This window comes from Erinaceus europaeus, chromosome 1 (assembly GCF_950295315.1).
Source record: "Erinaceus europaeus chromosome 1, mEriEur2.1, whole genome shotgun sequence".
NCBI lineage: Eukaryota > Metazoa > Chordata > Mammalia > Eulipotyphla > Erinaceidae > Erinaceus > Erinaceus europaeus.
The window spans coordinates 71,028,505-71,044,206 of record NC_080162.1 but is presented as its reverse complement, the minus strand read 5'-3'; the positions used below and the strand labels follow the sequence as shown (position 1 = coordinate 71,044,206).

Sequence of the window (15,702 nt, the reverse complement as noted above, 5' to 3'; positions counted from 1 at the left end):
ACCACAAAACTCAAGAATGACCAAACAGATCTCAAAAAGAACTAAATAGTAGGACCAGGAAATAACTTACCCAGTAAACTGATTACTTTATCATGTGAGAACCCTGGTTTGTGCCCCAGCACAAGAGGACTTCACAGTTGGTTAGGTTGTACTTTTCTTCTATCTCTCCTCTTTCTCTATATATGAAATTAAATAGGACAAAAAAGCCCAGGAGCAATAGAATCACACATGTGTAATCACCTAGTACCACAAGAAATAAATATCAAATGTAACTGAAGTGGAAACTGTTGTAGCTGAGGAAATTTTAATTTATAGGAGGGAGGTAGCATAATGGTTATGCAAAGAGACTCATGCCAGAGAGGGTCCCAGGTTCAATCCCCTGTACCACCATAAGCCAGAGCTGAGTAGTACTCTGGCATCATCATCATCAATTTTAAAATAAAATTTAATTTACATGTTAAACAGTATAACAGACATAGAATTTAGGAATTTAAAAATGAATCTGAAAAAAATAGCAATGTGTAATAGAGAGGAGATGGGAAATATGATGATAATGAGACTGTGAAATATGATAATGAGACTGTGGATAATGAAATATGATAATGAGACTAACACATGTATTATCAGAATTCCAGAATAAATGAATGGAAGAGAGGTATATTCAAAGAGTTATAGTTGAGAATTTCCCAGAACTAATTGAAGACAATAGATTTTAAAAGGAAAACAACACAAATAGGATTAAGGAAAGAAAGCAGAGAGGTAAAAGGTGGGATGGGAACTATAGTTGAATTCATCATAGTGAAATGGCCAAAAAAAAAGGAGAAGAAGAAGATGACAACTTCATCTCAAACCTAAGCAGATCAGAAAATGATCTCTGCTGTGTGAAGATACTAGAACATTTGGAAAAGGTTAGTAGGGGTATCCGTTAATGTTACTAATAGCTACTGCCACTATGGAAAAGAGTATTGCTCTTCCTCAACAACAACAAAATCAAAATAGAATTAAGCAATGACCCAGAAATTCTTCTCTTGAATACATTCCTGCAAAGCAGATATATATTTGCACGCCCATGTTCATAGCAGCACTGTTTACAGTAGCTAAAAGGTAGAAGCAACCCAAGTGTCCTACAGTATATGGATAAGCAAATTGTGTATATATGTGTACATGGTGTATTATTCAGCCTTAAAATGGAAATTCTGAAGTATGCTACAACATGGATAAATCTTAAGGACATTACAGCTTGGCTGCTGTACACCACCTCTCTACCATTACTAGTACCTTTATCTGGACCACTGTCATCAAAAGCCTGTCCTCTTTCACCTGGGTTATTACAGTCTCATAATTGGTCTCCCTATTTCTGCTATGTGACCCATCCAGTCATTTGCTGGTACCGTCTGAATGGTTCTGGGATTGTCTTCAATGGAATTATAAAATTGACGATATATTTAGGCAGGCAGAATTTTAAAGATGACACCTAAGATTCCTGTCTCATGATTATTCATTCCAAACACTACCCTTGATACCAGTTAAAGGATTTTACAGAACTTAAAAAAAAAAAAAAACCGTGCAAGGACCAGCGTAAGGATCCCAGTTTGAGCCTCCACCTGCAAGGGAGTCAATTCACACGCGGTGAAGCAGGTCTGCAGGCGTCTATCTTTCTCTCCCCATCTCTTGTCTCCCCTCCTCTCTCCATTTCTCTCTGTCCTATCCAACAACTGACATCAATAACAACAACAATAATAACAATTAAACAACAAAGGCAACAAAAGGGAATAATTAAAAAAAAAAAAAAAGGCCCAAAGTGCCAAAAACCTTAAGATATTAAGAGGTTTCTTTGACTGGCTGCAGAAGAGGACACATGAAGACTTGATAAGCCATGGCTGATTTGAAGCTGGAGGGACCCTTGATTGACTGCCAGAAAGGAAGTGGGGAGCCTCACACTTATAGGACTAGATTCTGCCCCAATCTGAATGAGTTTTAAACCAGACTCCCCTTCCCTCCCCCCCTCCCCCCAGCAGGTGCCCTAGCATGTAGTTTCACCCAAGGCTGACTTTTTTTTTTTCACTCAGATTTTCTTTTTTCACATTCAGAAAGAGAGGGGGAGAGAGACACACAGAGAGAGAGAGAGGGACACCACAGAACTGAAGCTTCCCTGGTGCTGTGGCACACGGTTCAAACCTGCACTGCACACATGGGAAGGTATACCCTTACCTAGTAAGCTGTCTCTCTGGATCTTGAAACATTCTTACCCCGATTCCCCTAGGTAAGAGCCATCCCAGCCAATGATTTGACTTCTATCTGAAGTGAAGATAGAACTTACCAGATTTTATGGAAGACATGAATAGACTTCAGTACCAAAACATTGAGCCATGCAGAGAGACTTCTGACTTATACAACTGAGATAATAATAGGTTTCTTTTTAAAAAAATTCATTTATCCATTTATTAATGATAGTGAAGAAGAGAGAGGGGCTGGATAGTGACACATCCAGTTGAGTACATGCTACCATGTGCAAGGACCCAAGTTCAAGCCCCTGGTTTCCGCTTGCAGGGAGGAAGCTTTACAAGCAGTGGAGGAGTGCTGCGAGTGTCTCTTTCTCCCTATCTCCTCCTTCCATCTCAGTTTCTGTCTCTGTTTGCTAAATAAATATTTAAAGGAAAGGAAAGGAGGAAGAGGACGAGAGAGTGCCAGAGCACCAGTCTGACACACATGATGCCAGGGATTGAACTCAGGACCTCATGCCCATAAGTCAGGTAATCTACCCACTGTGCCATCTCCCTGGCTGCATAAATAGGTGGTGTTTTAAGCAACTTCAGCTTGTGGCAACTTGTCACAGAGCAATAGAAATGAATATAGAGAGCATATTTAGAAACCGTATCTAATGACTGCAGTGTCAAACCACTTGAGGTAATTCTTTGTTTTCTTCCACCAGACTGTTCCCAAACCAATTGCTCTAGAGCCTTGTTTTGGCAACAAAGCTGCTGTCCTCTCTGTGTTTGTGAGGCTCCCTCGAGGCCTCGGTGGAATCCCTCCTCCTGGGCAGTCAGGTGAGTAGATAGGGACCAACATACTTCACCTTTTAGACCCTTCCCTTCCACAGAGAACTTGGGTACAAAAATCCATATTGAATATGGTCTATCTACCTCACCCCACTTCTCATGGTTACTTACATTCTGAACTTGCCAGAGGTCATGACTCCTTCCCAGGGGAGGGGCCGGAGCTCCTCACTGTAGCTCACTCTGACACCCTTTAGTGTTGGTGCTGATAATGGTGTCACCAGTATTCATGGTATCCCCTTGGCTCTGCTGCATCTTCTCTGTCTCTTTTTTCCTTGCTGTGTTCTAAATGTTGACTCTCCCTCTTTACTCCATATGTCCTTATTCAGTCATCTTAACAACTCTCATGGCTTCCAGCTAGCTCCTCCAAGCTGGTGGTTCTCAGATTGATATTTCTAACACTTCTACATTTCCTGCACTCAAAAATTATAATAACTTAAAAGGACTGTCTGAAGTGTAATCTGTATTCTACTGTCCTGCATTCTGATTTTCACTCTTCTGTTACCTTCCCACCCCTGCTGACAATTCAGTTGAAATGTTTGAGAGTTGTGATTTTTATTTTCTCACATAAATATATCATTATTATGTGTAATTATATCATAAACCAATACTTTATACTGTTCCATAAAATATATGAATTATAATTTAGATAAACATTCTCTCATTGTTTGGCACAATGGAAATAGAAACACAGTTTTGAAGAATCTTGATTATTGGAATACTTTGGAGGGATGCCTCAGACAGTATGAATGTCTTAGATGATGTTCAGTTGGGATAACTCAGAGGCTTAGGGTTGCCTGGGCAAAAAAAAAAAAAGTGCCATTGGGGAAAGTGTGTCCCAGAATCCTTGCCCACTAAATGTGGCCCTCAGACCCAGAAGAGCCCCCAGCCCAGCTTTTGGGATAATCTTGACCAATAAACATGGTTAGAACAAGATTTATTGTTTCCATTTTGTAGTTAGATAGTTTGACTAAACCTCACCACCCCACTCAGCAAACAGGAACAAGTACTCCCTGCCTTTGAGGCACTGACTATGAGAGGGAGGTGACAGACTGTGAGATTGTAACCTATCCTGCCCTGAATTGTGCCTGATATTCACACTCTCAGATGAAACCTAGCTTGCCCTGCCCAAGAGTGGGCCATCCCTGCCACCCTTTCTATAGCCTCATTTGGGTGGTGCCTTTTCACTGGACTCCTGGAGCACCTTACTCTGCTTCTGTTATAATAGTTGACAGTGGCATAAATTCCCCACTATGTTCTAGGTATTAAGCTAGGCAAATACTAACCCTTTTCTTGCTGCCAGTGTATAGATTTGAGCTCCTGAGGAGCTAAGCTAGGCCCTGAGCCCAGAATGACTGGGCTACCAAATTTCCATGGCTCAGCTCCCCATAGACTATGCCTTCCCTAATGAGTGTCAAGTTAAATGGTTACCAATACAAAAAAGAAATGCCCAGCCCCTAAAGCAGAGGTGGTCAGGAGGCAGGGGGAGGAGGAGCCAGGGGCCATTCAAAGACTCCATGGATTCACTCCCTGATTCCTCAGCATGTCCAGTGCTATTTCTGTCCCCATTTTACAAATGAAGAAACTGGGGGGCCAGGCGGTAGCACACCTGGTTAAGGATACAAAGTACAAGTGAATAAAAGAGAGAAATTAAAGACCCTTGCTTAACCAATAACATGTTGTAGATATAAAAATGACTCATGCTGAGGCTGGGAAGTAGTTCGCCTGATAGAGCATACATGTTACCATGCCTGAGGGAGGACTCAGGTTTGAGCCCCTTAGCTACCACACTGCAAAACCTGCACAAGTGGTGGAGTAGTGCTGTGGTGTCTCTCCCTCTCTCTCTCTCAGTCTCTATCTTAAGAATCTGCCCCAAGAATCTGTGCAGTCATGCATGCTTGACATGCCAGTGCAAATAAAATAAAAATTTTAACCCTGAGTGATGTGGAATGAATTTGAATTTCATCAGAAAGAGTGCTGTTATTTCTTGGCACCCACTTTTGGAGACAGGCAGGGGAAACTTCCTGCACTGAACATGTCTGCAGTCTCCTTTCAGTGCTCTTATGAGGCAGAGTGGAGAAGAATATGTGTTGTATTTGAGCATGAAAGAACATATACAAAGCTAGTAATGGCAGTTACTTGGATGGAGGGGGGAAGCATAGAAAAGAGAAGAGGTGGTCCAGGAGGTGGCGCAGTGGCTAGGGCACTGGACTCTCGAGCATGACGTCCTGAGTTCAGTCCCCAGCAACACATGTACCAGAGTGATGTCTGGTTCTTTCTCTCTCTCTCCTATCTTTCTTATTAATAAATAAAATCTTAAAAAAAAAAAAAGAAGAGAATGGAAAAGTAAGGCTTTTCCTTATGTACTTCACTTCTTTATTGCACTGTGGGAATGTAAAGAGTAACTGGTGGGCAGTGGTAGATAGCATAGTGGCTATGCAAACAGACTCTCATGCCTGAGGCTCCAAAGTCCCAGGTTCAATCCCCTACACCACCATAAGCCAGAGCTGACTGGTGCTCTGGTAAAAAAATAAAAATAAAAAAAAAGTAATTGATTAAGTGATTATTAAAAACAAAAGCAAGCTGCTCCCTAACATGTGCTCCCTCTGTGGGTTCTCCCAAGGTCTTGCAGTGGCCAGCGCTTTGGTGGACATTTCTCAGCAGATGCCAATAGTGTACAAAGAGAAGTCAGGAGCAATGAGAAACCGGAAGCAACAGCCCCCTGCGCAGCCTGGGACCTGCATTTGATGCCAGGCCTGGACTCTCTCCGTGAGCGAGTGCGGCAGACTGGAGCTGTCTGCAGGGGAGGGAGCAGGCAGGGAATGTGTTGCTGAGAAAAGACTGGAAACCCTTGAAACACCCAAGTCATCTGCATGTTCACAAGCTTTCTTTGATGGTTTCTCCCATCTATGCTCCCACATTCTAACTTTCTTACTTTTGCATAGGGAACAAGTGATTGAGTAACTGGTCCAGGGGTGGTCCAGTTGTTGCTGGAGGAGGCCAGTATAGAGCCAGTGAGAGAGCGAGGAATGACACTCAGGTTCACTTGTGGCAACTGTTCTTGGGACTGTCTCAGCTGTGCAAAGAAGAACAAAAACACGAGATACAGTGTTTACAAGTAGACATTTGTCATCAGTTGTTCTTGAACATGGTCTTTTAAAAACTAGTCAGATGATTTAACTTGTCCTCATCTGTTACCTTTTTTAAAAGATGTGCTATTTATTCTTGCACAACTTGGGCAGATACCTCTCTTCCAGGGAGTAGCTTTTTTCTAGTTGAGCATTAATAATAATGGTCCATCTCATTTGAGTCATATAAAGCTAAAATAGAAGGGGCTATTTTAAATGTCAAGGTCAGCAGTGTTACTTAGAATGTAAACTGATGTAATAGGTAGTTTTCTATAGAAACTTGATTAATTTAGTCTTAGTCCACTTGAAATTCTCTTTCACACACACACACAAACACACTAAGTGCCTAGACTTTAAATAGATCTAGCAATTGGAAAGTTAGTAAGCCTATGTTTTTACATAATAGCATTCCTACATTCTTATAAAGTTTAAATAGGTATCATTGGCAATCTGCTCATTTTCTAAAATCAGCCAGGAAAGAATTTTCTCACCCCACGGAATGTTTAATCTAGTAGCCACAGGGGCTAAAAGGAAAGCAGAAATGACCTAACTGCAAGGGCTCCAACCTGTATTATTGTCAGAAAGGACACTAAATACATTGTAGTCCCAGCCCACCTCCCTGCTCCTCCCGAGCCCCTGAATCTCTCTAGACCTGATGTTTGCTTCCATCCTCTGCCCCTCTTGCCAGGGCACCACAAAGGCAGGGCATCTCTCAGATTACGCATCTCCTCCCTTGAGCAGAAGAGAGCGTAACTGCATGTGGCAGCCCTGGAGCAAAGAGCGGCTCTGCTTCCATAGCTGATTCTGAGCACATGGGTCATTTCTCTGGCTGCGGGTGGAACCACATACCAGGAGAGAAACTACCAGAATCTACCCAGAACCTAGAGAAAGACCTGGAGCTGTCTGCCCCCCCCCCCACTGTCCCCCAGGAGTTCAGTTCTCCTGTCCTTCCCAGACCTGTGTGGTGCCTGTAAGGAGAGCAGTGGACGCTGACAAGGATAAAAAGCACATGGAACTAGTGGATGAGGAGGAGAACTATGCCAAGTGGAAAGTGACCAGTTGTAAGCAAGGAGGTCCCTGTTGGTTGTCCCCAGATCACTGCCTGGGTGTCAGGCTGTTTTGTATATGGTGCTCAAGATCAGTCTTCTGCTTCTAAGCCTGGGATTCTCTGGCATTCCCCTACTGGAAAGGAACTCTCAAATATAATGTTCAAGTATGTGAATTTGGACAAATAAATACTCAAAAGAGCAAAAACAGCCGCATTTCACCTTCAAATGCAGTGCCGAGATAGGGAGTATTATCTTTTTTTTTTTTTTTAAAGAGAAGTGTTATCTCTACCCCAGAGCTAACCTCACTTCCATGAAGAATTGCCTGGAAAGATGTTTTCAAGGAACTCAAACCATAAAATACTGTCTGATATACAGAACACCTCTACTTCAAAACTTATGTCTCAAAAAGCTGCTCTTTCAAATCATTGCTAAATTGTAGACGGTTCTCAAAATGACCCCTCCCTCTTAGGAGCTCCTTGAACACCTGCCCCAATCACAGTACTCAGAGAGCCTGCAATGGAACTGGCTCTGGTCCTATAATTACCATGAAGCCACTTGGCAGAGAAAAGGGGAGGCCACAGGAGAGGGTTCCCTGCTCCCTGTAACCCCTCCCCCCACACATACACACAAAGGAAATCCTTGTTTGCTCAAAGGACCAGTGTTTCCTTGGCCAAAGAAGTCTCTTCCTGTGGTAGTCTTATGCCTTGAAATAATATGTACCACATCCCCCAGTCACCTGGTTTTTTTTTTTTTTTCCATTAAAGATGTTTATTTTTTAAAAGAAGAAGCAAGTGAAGTTTAGTTCTGTTCCAGCAGTGGAGAAACAGCTGAATCCACCTGCTCCTCCTTTGCAACCAGTAGCAAAGAGCTTCCTCCAGGCTCAGGCTGTGGAAGAAGAGTGGTAGGAGCAGGAAGTACTCAACGTAGGGCCATCACCAAGAGGTTGCCATCTGGAACTTCTGAGAAATGCCTGCATGTCATGGGAGAGCCTGTACATAAACTAAAAGTCATGAAAACATTGATATTGCACTTGTACATACCTGTACAGTAGTGTCTGGAATGTTCAGACATTCGGAGTGTATATAAAACAGAAAAAAAATATCTTAATGTATTTTTATTAAATGTTACGGTGTCTGAGTTTCACCTAAGATGTTTTTGTGCCATATGCCGGGTATCCAGGTTTGAAGAAGTCCTCTCGCTAAGCCCTGATATGTTAGTAACAGCCATAAAAGGTATCCCCACTATACTGATGTATTCAAGTGCTTCTGCTTCCAACTGGGTAACTCTTAATACAGCACATATATGGAACACCAGGCAGTGAGTTCATTTAAAAAACAGTATTGGGGGGACGTCAAGGGAGCAGAGACGGCTCTGGCACTTGTCTCTGGCTCTGTGAGTACATTGTGCATCTTTCTGGTGGCCTCTTGGTGCTGTGGATGGCCAGGGGTGCCCTGAGAAGTGTCTCAGGTCAAAGTTCAGAGACTTTATCTGTGAAAATAACATCTTCCAAGTAGGGGTTTTCCAGGCTGCATTATCCCTGGTTTTATCTAAATTCTTAATAACCATTTCCTAGAAACCATAGTTTTATTATCTGAAAATGGGGGTGGGTTTGGGGTGGTTAATTCAATTACAAATAGCACCCACTTCCCCAGGAGAACTACACACATCCTGGCCTGTCCATCTCCCCCATCTCCCTCTATTCAGTTTGGGATGAAAATTCTCCCTCCCTGTGAGGGTCACGTCTAAAAGATGGAGATGGTATACATAGAGAGAAGGCAGTCCTTGATCTTCTCAGTTAACCCAGAGGGAAGGCAGCCCTGAACAGAGGATTGTGAGCAAAACAAAAATACTGAATTACTATAGAAGAAGTCTGAGGTACAGTTCTAGAGACCACCAGAAAATTTGGGGCAGGGAAAAAAAGAGCACTTGTATAGTGCACTGCTTTGTCCTGCGTGCGACCCAGGTTCATGCTGGCTCCTACTTCACTGAAGGAAGCTTCTGTGCTATGGTTTCTGTCCCTCTCTCAAAAGCAAACACTATCAGGAAAAAAAATGGCAGGGGCCAGGTGGTGGTGCACCTGGTTGAGTACACATGTTATAGTGCAGAAAGACCCAGGTTCAATCCCCCAGTCCTCACTTGAAGGAGGAAAGCTTCATGAGTGGTGAAGCAGTGCTGCAGGTATCATCTCTGTCTCTCTTCCTATCACCCCTTTCACTCTCAATTTCTGGCTCTATCAAATAAAGACAATTCCAAAAAAAATTTAAAATAAAGTCATTTTACCTTTGAGTGCAAATCTTGCACCTTCGACTTAATGGAGTCTCTGTGGGGTGGAGTGGGAGTGATGATTCACTTCCTTGGTTGGTGGTGGTGTTTCATGAATAGCTTTGATCCGCTTCCTGAATTCACCCATTCACTCAACACATATTTACTTAGCACTTACTGAGTGAAGCTAATGGCTAATACTAAAGCAATGACCAGATGAAAAAGCAGCTCTTTAGAATCAAAACAAACAAACAAAAAAAAAACCCTAGTCCCTGAAGCCCCTCTCACTGGAGGAGGAAATCTTTCCTGATGGTGATTTCCTGGAGGACTGACCCAGGAAGCCAGAGGACCTCTCCTCAGGCCACATGCCGACTCACGTTGACTTAGCTCAGATCATAAACATCACCATGATGACTTGCCAAGAGGTATTTTCACAGAATTCTTTAAAGTAATAAACATCCTTGCCTGCAGGGAAACAATTTGGAGTTGAGAGGAAAACTGGCACCTTCTCTTTTAAAAGGCAATAATGGAATCAACTTTCAGTAACTGTAACTGTGCACAAAACATTCTAAACACTAGTGAAGCCTGTTTTGTTGAACTAATTCTGACTCTGGAAATGTTTTTATTCTGTAGTTATTTACAGTTTTGTTTTGTTTTGGTCCGGATTCAAGCTTAGTTTGTTAATATATATAATTTAGCATCTATTGCACTCATGTAAATATGGAGTAAGTATTGTAAACTATTTCATTGCTGGGGGTTGTGGGTGTTATACATACATTTAGGACTGCAATTTTTGGTATTTTTTGTATTGTAAAATAACAGCTAATTTAAGCAAGAACAAAAGAATTAAAGGAGGTCTGCATTTTAAACAAATGTGAAGAACTTGTATATAAAAAGTAAATACTATAATACAAACTTCCTTCTGAAATAAAAGTAGATCTGGTAAAAATGTGGGTGTGTTCTGAGTTTATGTCGCTTTTCACAATTTGGTCATTAAGAAAATTTTGACCTTAAGGAAAAGAAATAACAGTTTTGGGGCCAGGGAGATAGATGCAACAGACTTTCATGTCCAAAGGACTAGAGATGTCAGGTTCAAGTCCTTGGCACCACCGTAAGTTATAACAGAGCAGTGCTCTTATAAAAATAATAAGTCTCTACTGGCCTTGCAGCTGAAGAGATGGTGTAGTAGCAGAGCACCAGACTTACATGTATGAGGTGCTGAGTTTGGTCCCTGTGCTGAGTTTTGGTCCCTACATACGCCAGAGCAGTAGTGCTCTCTCTGGCCTCTAAGTCTCTCATGACATGCATAAATCCTAAAAAGGGGGGCTAGGTAGTGGTGCACCCAGTTAAGCTCACATACTACCATGTGCAAACTTCTGGGTTTGAGCTCCCGCTCCCCACCTGCAGGGAGGAAATCTTCACAAGTGATTAAGCAGATCTACAGGTGTCTGTCTTTCTCTCACCCTCTCAATATTCCCCTTCCCTCTCAATTTCTCTCTATCCTGTCAAGTAAAATAGGACCAAAAAAAAAAAAAAAAAGCCTCTAAGAGCAATGGACTCATAGTACTGTACCAAGCTTACAGGAAGCCCTTGAAATCAGTGAAGGTGTAAGAATGGGGGACCTGACACTTCCCCAGAGTGGGACTCAGTACTGGGAGAGCCCTGTACAGCTTCTAAGGATCTTCACTGTAGTCTGCATTGCCCTCAAAACAAGACCATGGTTTGAGAGATGGTTAGGTCTTCTCTTCAAAAGAACATGAACAGAACAACTGTTCAGTCCAAAGATTCTTTTTAGAAACTTGTCTATGGCCACCTGTGGCCAGTAGTTTTGTATTCTTTTTTGTTGTTGTTGTAGTTATTGATGTCGTCATTGTTGGACAGGACAGAGAGAAATGGAGACAGGAGGGGGAGAGAAAGATGTGCCAAGTGAGCTTAACCTGCTGCGCTACCGCCCAACTCCCCAGTTTTGTATACTTTAGGTCAGCTCCTTGCGGTGCTTGCTAGTCCTCCAACAGACTCCCTCAGACTCTCTTCCTCCTTTCCTTATTTAGGCAACGGGGAGATTGTGAGCTCTGAAGCCCAGCCAGGGGTGGAGGAGACAGTTCTGTCAGATATAAAAGATGGGAGAAGGCTGAAGGGGGCGCTGCTGCCTGACAGCCACAGTTGGCGGCATGCCCTTTTGCAGAAGAATAAATGCCTTGCATCAACTCCTTATTTTTATTTTTTTTTTTTTGCCTTGACAAGTAATTTTAGTTAGATGCCATTTACAACATTAGGGAAGACCAAAATAATTGTTTTCCAAGCTTTACCTAGAGCTAGTCATTGTTTCAGAAAATTCTGTCACTAAGGATAATGTCAGTCCTTGGTATCTGAGTTTCCAGTCCCACACCTCTGAGCATGGCTGCATCTGAACAGACATGCACCCTGCAGCTTTGGCTTACTAAGCTGTCTTATTGCCTGGCAAGAGATATCTTTTAGTCTGTGTCCCCAGAACAAGCCAGGGATCACACCAGCTGACCTCTGTAACCATATAAATTGTGCTGCGGGGATCTGGGGCCAGTTCTGGCTGCTCCAGCCCATGTGTGCACGTAATCAAACAGCCTTCCTCAAAGGCTCAGCTTGAGCTGTTTTGTTTTCCTGTGAATTTTTATCTTAATTTTCCTTTCTGTCTTTTGTCTTGGACTGATGGCTTTTTTGGTTGTGGAGTGGCGTTAAGTCCAACAGAACAGTACACAGTAAAACCGCAATCACATCTCTGCCCCCCCCCATACAAATGCCAGGCTTAGTGGCAAACTGCTGTCCAGCTGGGCACATCTTCTGAGGCCCTACACAGACCCTGACTGCTGATTCTCTGGAATTCTCACCCACCAATGTCCACAGTTCATGTTAAAAAAAAAATGAGCCAGTTCTGTGAGTTTAGCCCCACTTGACTCAAGTGATGAGGCTGGGGGAGGAAAGATGGAACAGTTTCCACATCAGCCTTGCACCTGGACAGCACACTTCACGACAGAGTGGGTTTTCATGAGCCATGAAGTTTCCATCAATAAGTCCACAGGTGCCGACTTCACCTGTCTTTCTTCCCCCATCCCAACCCAGACACCTGCCAGCTAGTGGCTCAATATTTACAATAGCTAACAGAGATCTAGCCACAGGGATGCCAGAGTCAGTACCAGTCTCCCAGAGTGTCTGTGACAGTGACAGCAAACAGGGGCTTGAACCTGAGTCTTTGTGCATGGTGTGTGCTCAACCAGGCATACGGCTGCTCAGTCCCTGGAAGACACTTCTAGCCCATGCTGGGCCCATCAAGGCCCTGCTGAAACTACTAGAAGGAGAGATAGTGGCTCCAGGACTGCTGGTGACATTGGTACCTACTCCCCAGCAGGGCCTGCCTGGCTGCAGAGGGAGCAGTGGACAGACCCACTGGGGTGAGGGGTAATCATTGGAATCCCTGGAAATGGCCATCTCAGAGGCCCCTTTGATCAGGTACATGACTGAGTCAATGTGAACTGTATTCAAGTTTGGATCCCGTCAGAAGGTACTGACTGAAGCTGGAGGCTGGGTGACAGTTGCCACAGGCAGTGCATGTGAGTTTGGTATGAGTCAGTCTCAGAGCTGGTGACTGTTTTGTCAAGGACAGCTCCAACCTGGCACTTTGGAGTGTGCTGTGCTTAACCCTGTGTCTTTGTCAGGTTCTCCAGAAGCTGAGGCCAAGGCAGGGATTTTTGATTCTTAGACCATGATTTATTGGAGGAAGTTCCATCAATGGAAGCTCTTAAGGGGGAGTGGGGGAAGCAGCTAGTCTAGGACACACCTCAGCAGGATCTAGCATCAGCCTGACCCCAAGAAAGATCCAGAACTCGAATGGCACACAGGGCTGCAAGGGGCTTTGGGTTCACCTGGGGAAGGTGGAGAGGGACAGCTGGCTTTGCTGCCTGAGGTGTGCTGTGGCCTCAGAGCAGGTGCTGGAGAACCAAGAATGGAAGCACAGACAGCAGGGAGTGGCCCTCCAGCTGCCCATCTGTAGAAGATGCCTAGGAGGCAGGAACAGAGTGTTAATGAGGGGCACAAGCTTGGCTCTGCACTCTGCCTCCACCCCACCCCAGGCACCCATGCCTCCAGTTAGCTTACTCCGAGTAGGTCGTGGGAGAAGAAATAGGGTTCCCACACTTACCTGCACGAGCCTTTGTGCAGGATCCTGACCTTGTAGGCTGAGGGGCCACCTGCTGCCAAAGGCCTGGATGGCTCCATCTATGGAGGGAAAAGTCCAGGGTAGGCTTAGTAGGGGAAACCCCAGCACAGGTCCACTTCCTCTAGGAGAAAGGGAGAAGGCCCTGGCATTTCAGGTGTGCTGGCCCCATGCAGGTGGGAGGATACGGGGTCTGGAAGAACAGGAGGCACTGGACAACCCTGTAGTCTGCGCTCATAGAGGGGAGTGACAATTACTTCTCTGTACAGATGGACACAAAAAAGACAGCGGAGTTAAAGAGGCAGAGAGAATGAGAGACCACAGCATTGACGCTTCTTCCAATGCAGTGGAAACCGGCCTCAAACCTGGGATATGCACACGGCGAAGCATCACACTATCCAAGTGAGCTACTTCACCAGCCTAGAAAAGTCAACTTCCTTTTTAAACATTTGTTTCTATTGGTTAAAAAGAAAGAAATCAATAGGGGAGAGAGAAACAGAGGGAGACACCTGCAGCACTGCTTCACCACAGATGCATCGGCTTTAAACACCCCTGGAGTCCTTAGCGGTGTCTGGGCCAGACCCTCAGCAGAGCCGAAGCGGTGCAGACGGCGAGCTGCCCCCCACCCCAAGGGGCTCCAGCCCACCGCCCTGTCGCCCGCGGCCCCCACCCAGACAGTGGTTCCTGGTGAAGAGCCCGCGGAAGGCCTCGCACTCCTCCCGCCGGTTTCCACTGGCTCCACAGTCGCACCAGGGCGCCACGCGCGCGCTCGCGTTGCCCACGTAGTTGGGGGTGACAGCGGTGCCTGCGGGAACCCCGGAGGACAGGGTGACGGGCGAAGCCGGGCTGAGACCCCCGCCCCTCACAGCCCCGCCCCCGCACACGTACCCACGAGGCCCGCGTAGGCGCGTAGGCAGCTGGGGGCCTGATCTGGCGGACAGCCGTCGGGCGCGCAGAAGGCCTGGAAGGTCAGCAAGCGGGGCCTGCAGGGAAGGCGAGGTGGTCTGAAGCCCCGCCCCATAACCACGCCCATCTACCTAGGCCCCGCCCCGCCCCAAGACCCCGCCCTCCCGCGTAGGACTTCACCCCGGTCCAGGCCCCGCCCTCCCCTCAAGGCCCCGCCCCCGCCCAGGACTCCGACCTCCCCGCACAGGACTCCGCCCCCGTCCAGGCTCCGCCCGCGCCCTCGCGCACCTGCAGACGCGGCTGTGCTCGCAGGCGGCTAAGGGCTCCAGGCACGAGGGCGGCGCGGAACCCGGCCCCGAGAAGGCGCAGGCGGGGACGAAGGTCTGGCGCCGGCGCTCGGCGCACGCGGGCCCGCCGCAAGGACAGAAGAGCAGCGCCTGTGTGAGCGCCGGCGGGGCGCGCTCGAAGAAGCGGCGCAGGGCGCGACGGCAACGGGAGCGAGTGCAGCCCCCGGCCGCCGCCCGGGCCAGGCACTGCGCCACGTACCCGGCGCGCAGCCGCCCGCAGCGCGCGTCCGCCGTGCAGGCCTCGGCCGCCTCCACGCAGCGGTTGGGTCCAGCCGAGCTCGGCGCGCCTGCTGGGAGGGTGCGGGGGAAGAGGCTGCAGTTCTCTGCGCTCCGCCAGCAGGTGGCGCCCATGGCCGGGCCCCGCAAGAGGGGGTGCTCGACTGGCAGGGTGAACCCCAAGGCCTGACCGACTGGCGTTGACAGCGGGCTCTGGGGATTCCTGCCGTGCGTCGGAGACGGCTGGGGAGCGCCGGAGTGGGCACGGCTTTCCCCAGAAACGGAGAGCCGTCCCCCCCCAGGCGCCATCGCCCCCCTCTCAGAACTGCCCCGCACATCCAAAGCCCGCACTCGCGCGCCCCACCTGGCGCGCCCCACCTGGCGCGACTCCTGGGGACCTGGCTGGTGGGGTCTTAGCAGAAAAGGCGTCGAGGACAGTGGCCCGTGGACATCTCCCTGGCACTTGGAGACGCCTGGCCTTTCTTCCTGTCCTTTCACCCCCACGTCCCCCATTCTCTTGGAGGTCCTTTGAGCTGCTCCATGGTTTAGTGG

The 15,702-nt window shown here is 46.7% G+C and overlaps 2 protein-coding genes across 3 annotated transcripts in view; one reads left to right on the top strand and one right to left on the bottom strand.

Moving 5' to 3' along the window:
• ATRN (attractin) overlaps positions 1–5,984 on the top strand; it is a 131,258-nt gene extending 125,274 nt beyond the window's left edge. The window contains exons 28-29 of the mRNA XM_060187179.1: positions 2,933–3,047; positions 5,680–5,984. Of these exons, the coding sequence (XP_060043162.1) occupies positions 2,933–3,047; positions 5,680–5,804 (240 nt within the window). The 3' untranslated portion in view covers positions 5,805–5,984. The remainder of the gene's footprint in view (positions 1–2,932; positions 3,048–5,679) is intronic.
• A 7,230-nt stretch (positions 5,985–13,214) lies between these two features.
• Positions 13,215–15,435, bottom strand: GFRA4 (GDNF family receptor alpha 4). Of its 2 annotated transcripts, XM_007539589.3 has the most exons (5): positions 14,876–15,435; positions 14,570–14,664; positions 14,352–14,486; positions 13,667–13,743; positions 13,215–13,526 (listed from the first exon to the last, which is right to left on the bottom strand). In XM_007539589.3, the coding sequence occupies exons 1-5, from the start codon at positions 15,283–15,285 to the stop codon at positions 13,446–13,448; spliced, it is 798 nt and encodes a 265-aa protein (XP_007539651.2). In that variant the 5' UTR covers positions 15,286–15,435; the 3' UTR covers positions 13,215–13,445. The 2 variants fall into 2 exon arrangements, with proteins under 2 accessions (XP_007539651.2, XP_060043156.1); XM_060187173.1 differs by lacking the exon at positions 14,352–14,486.
• Positions 15,436–15,702: the final 267 nt, after the last annotated feature.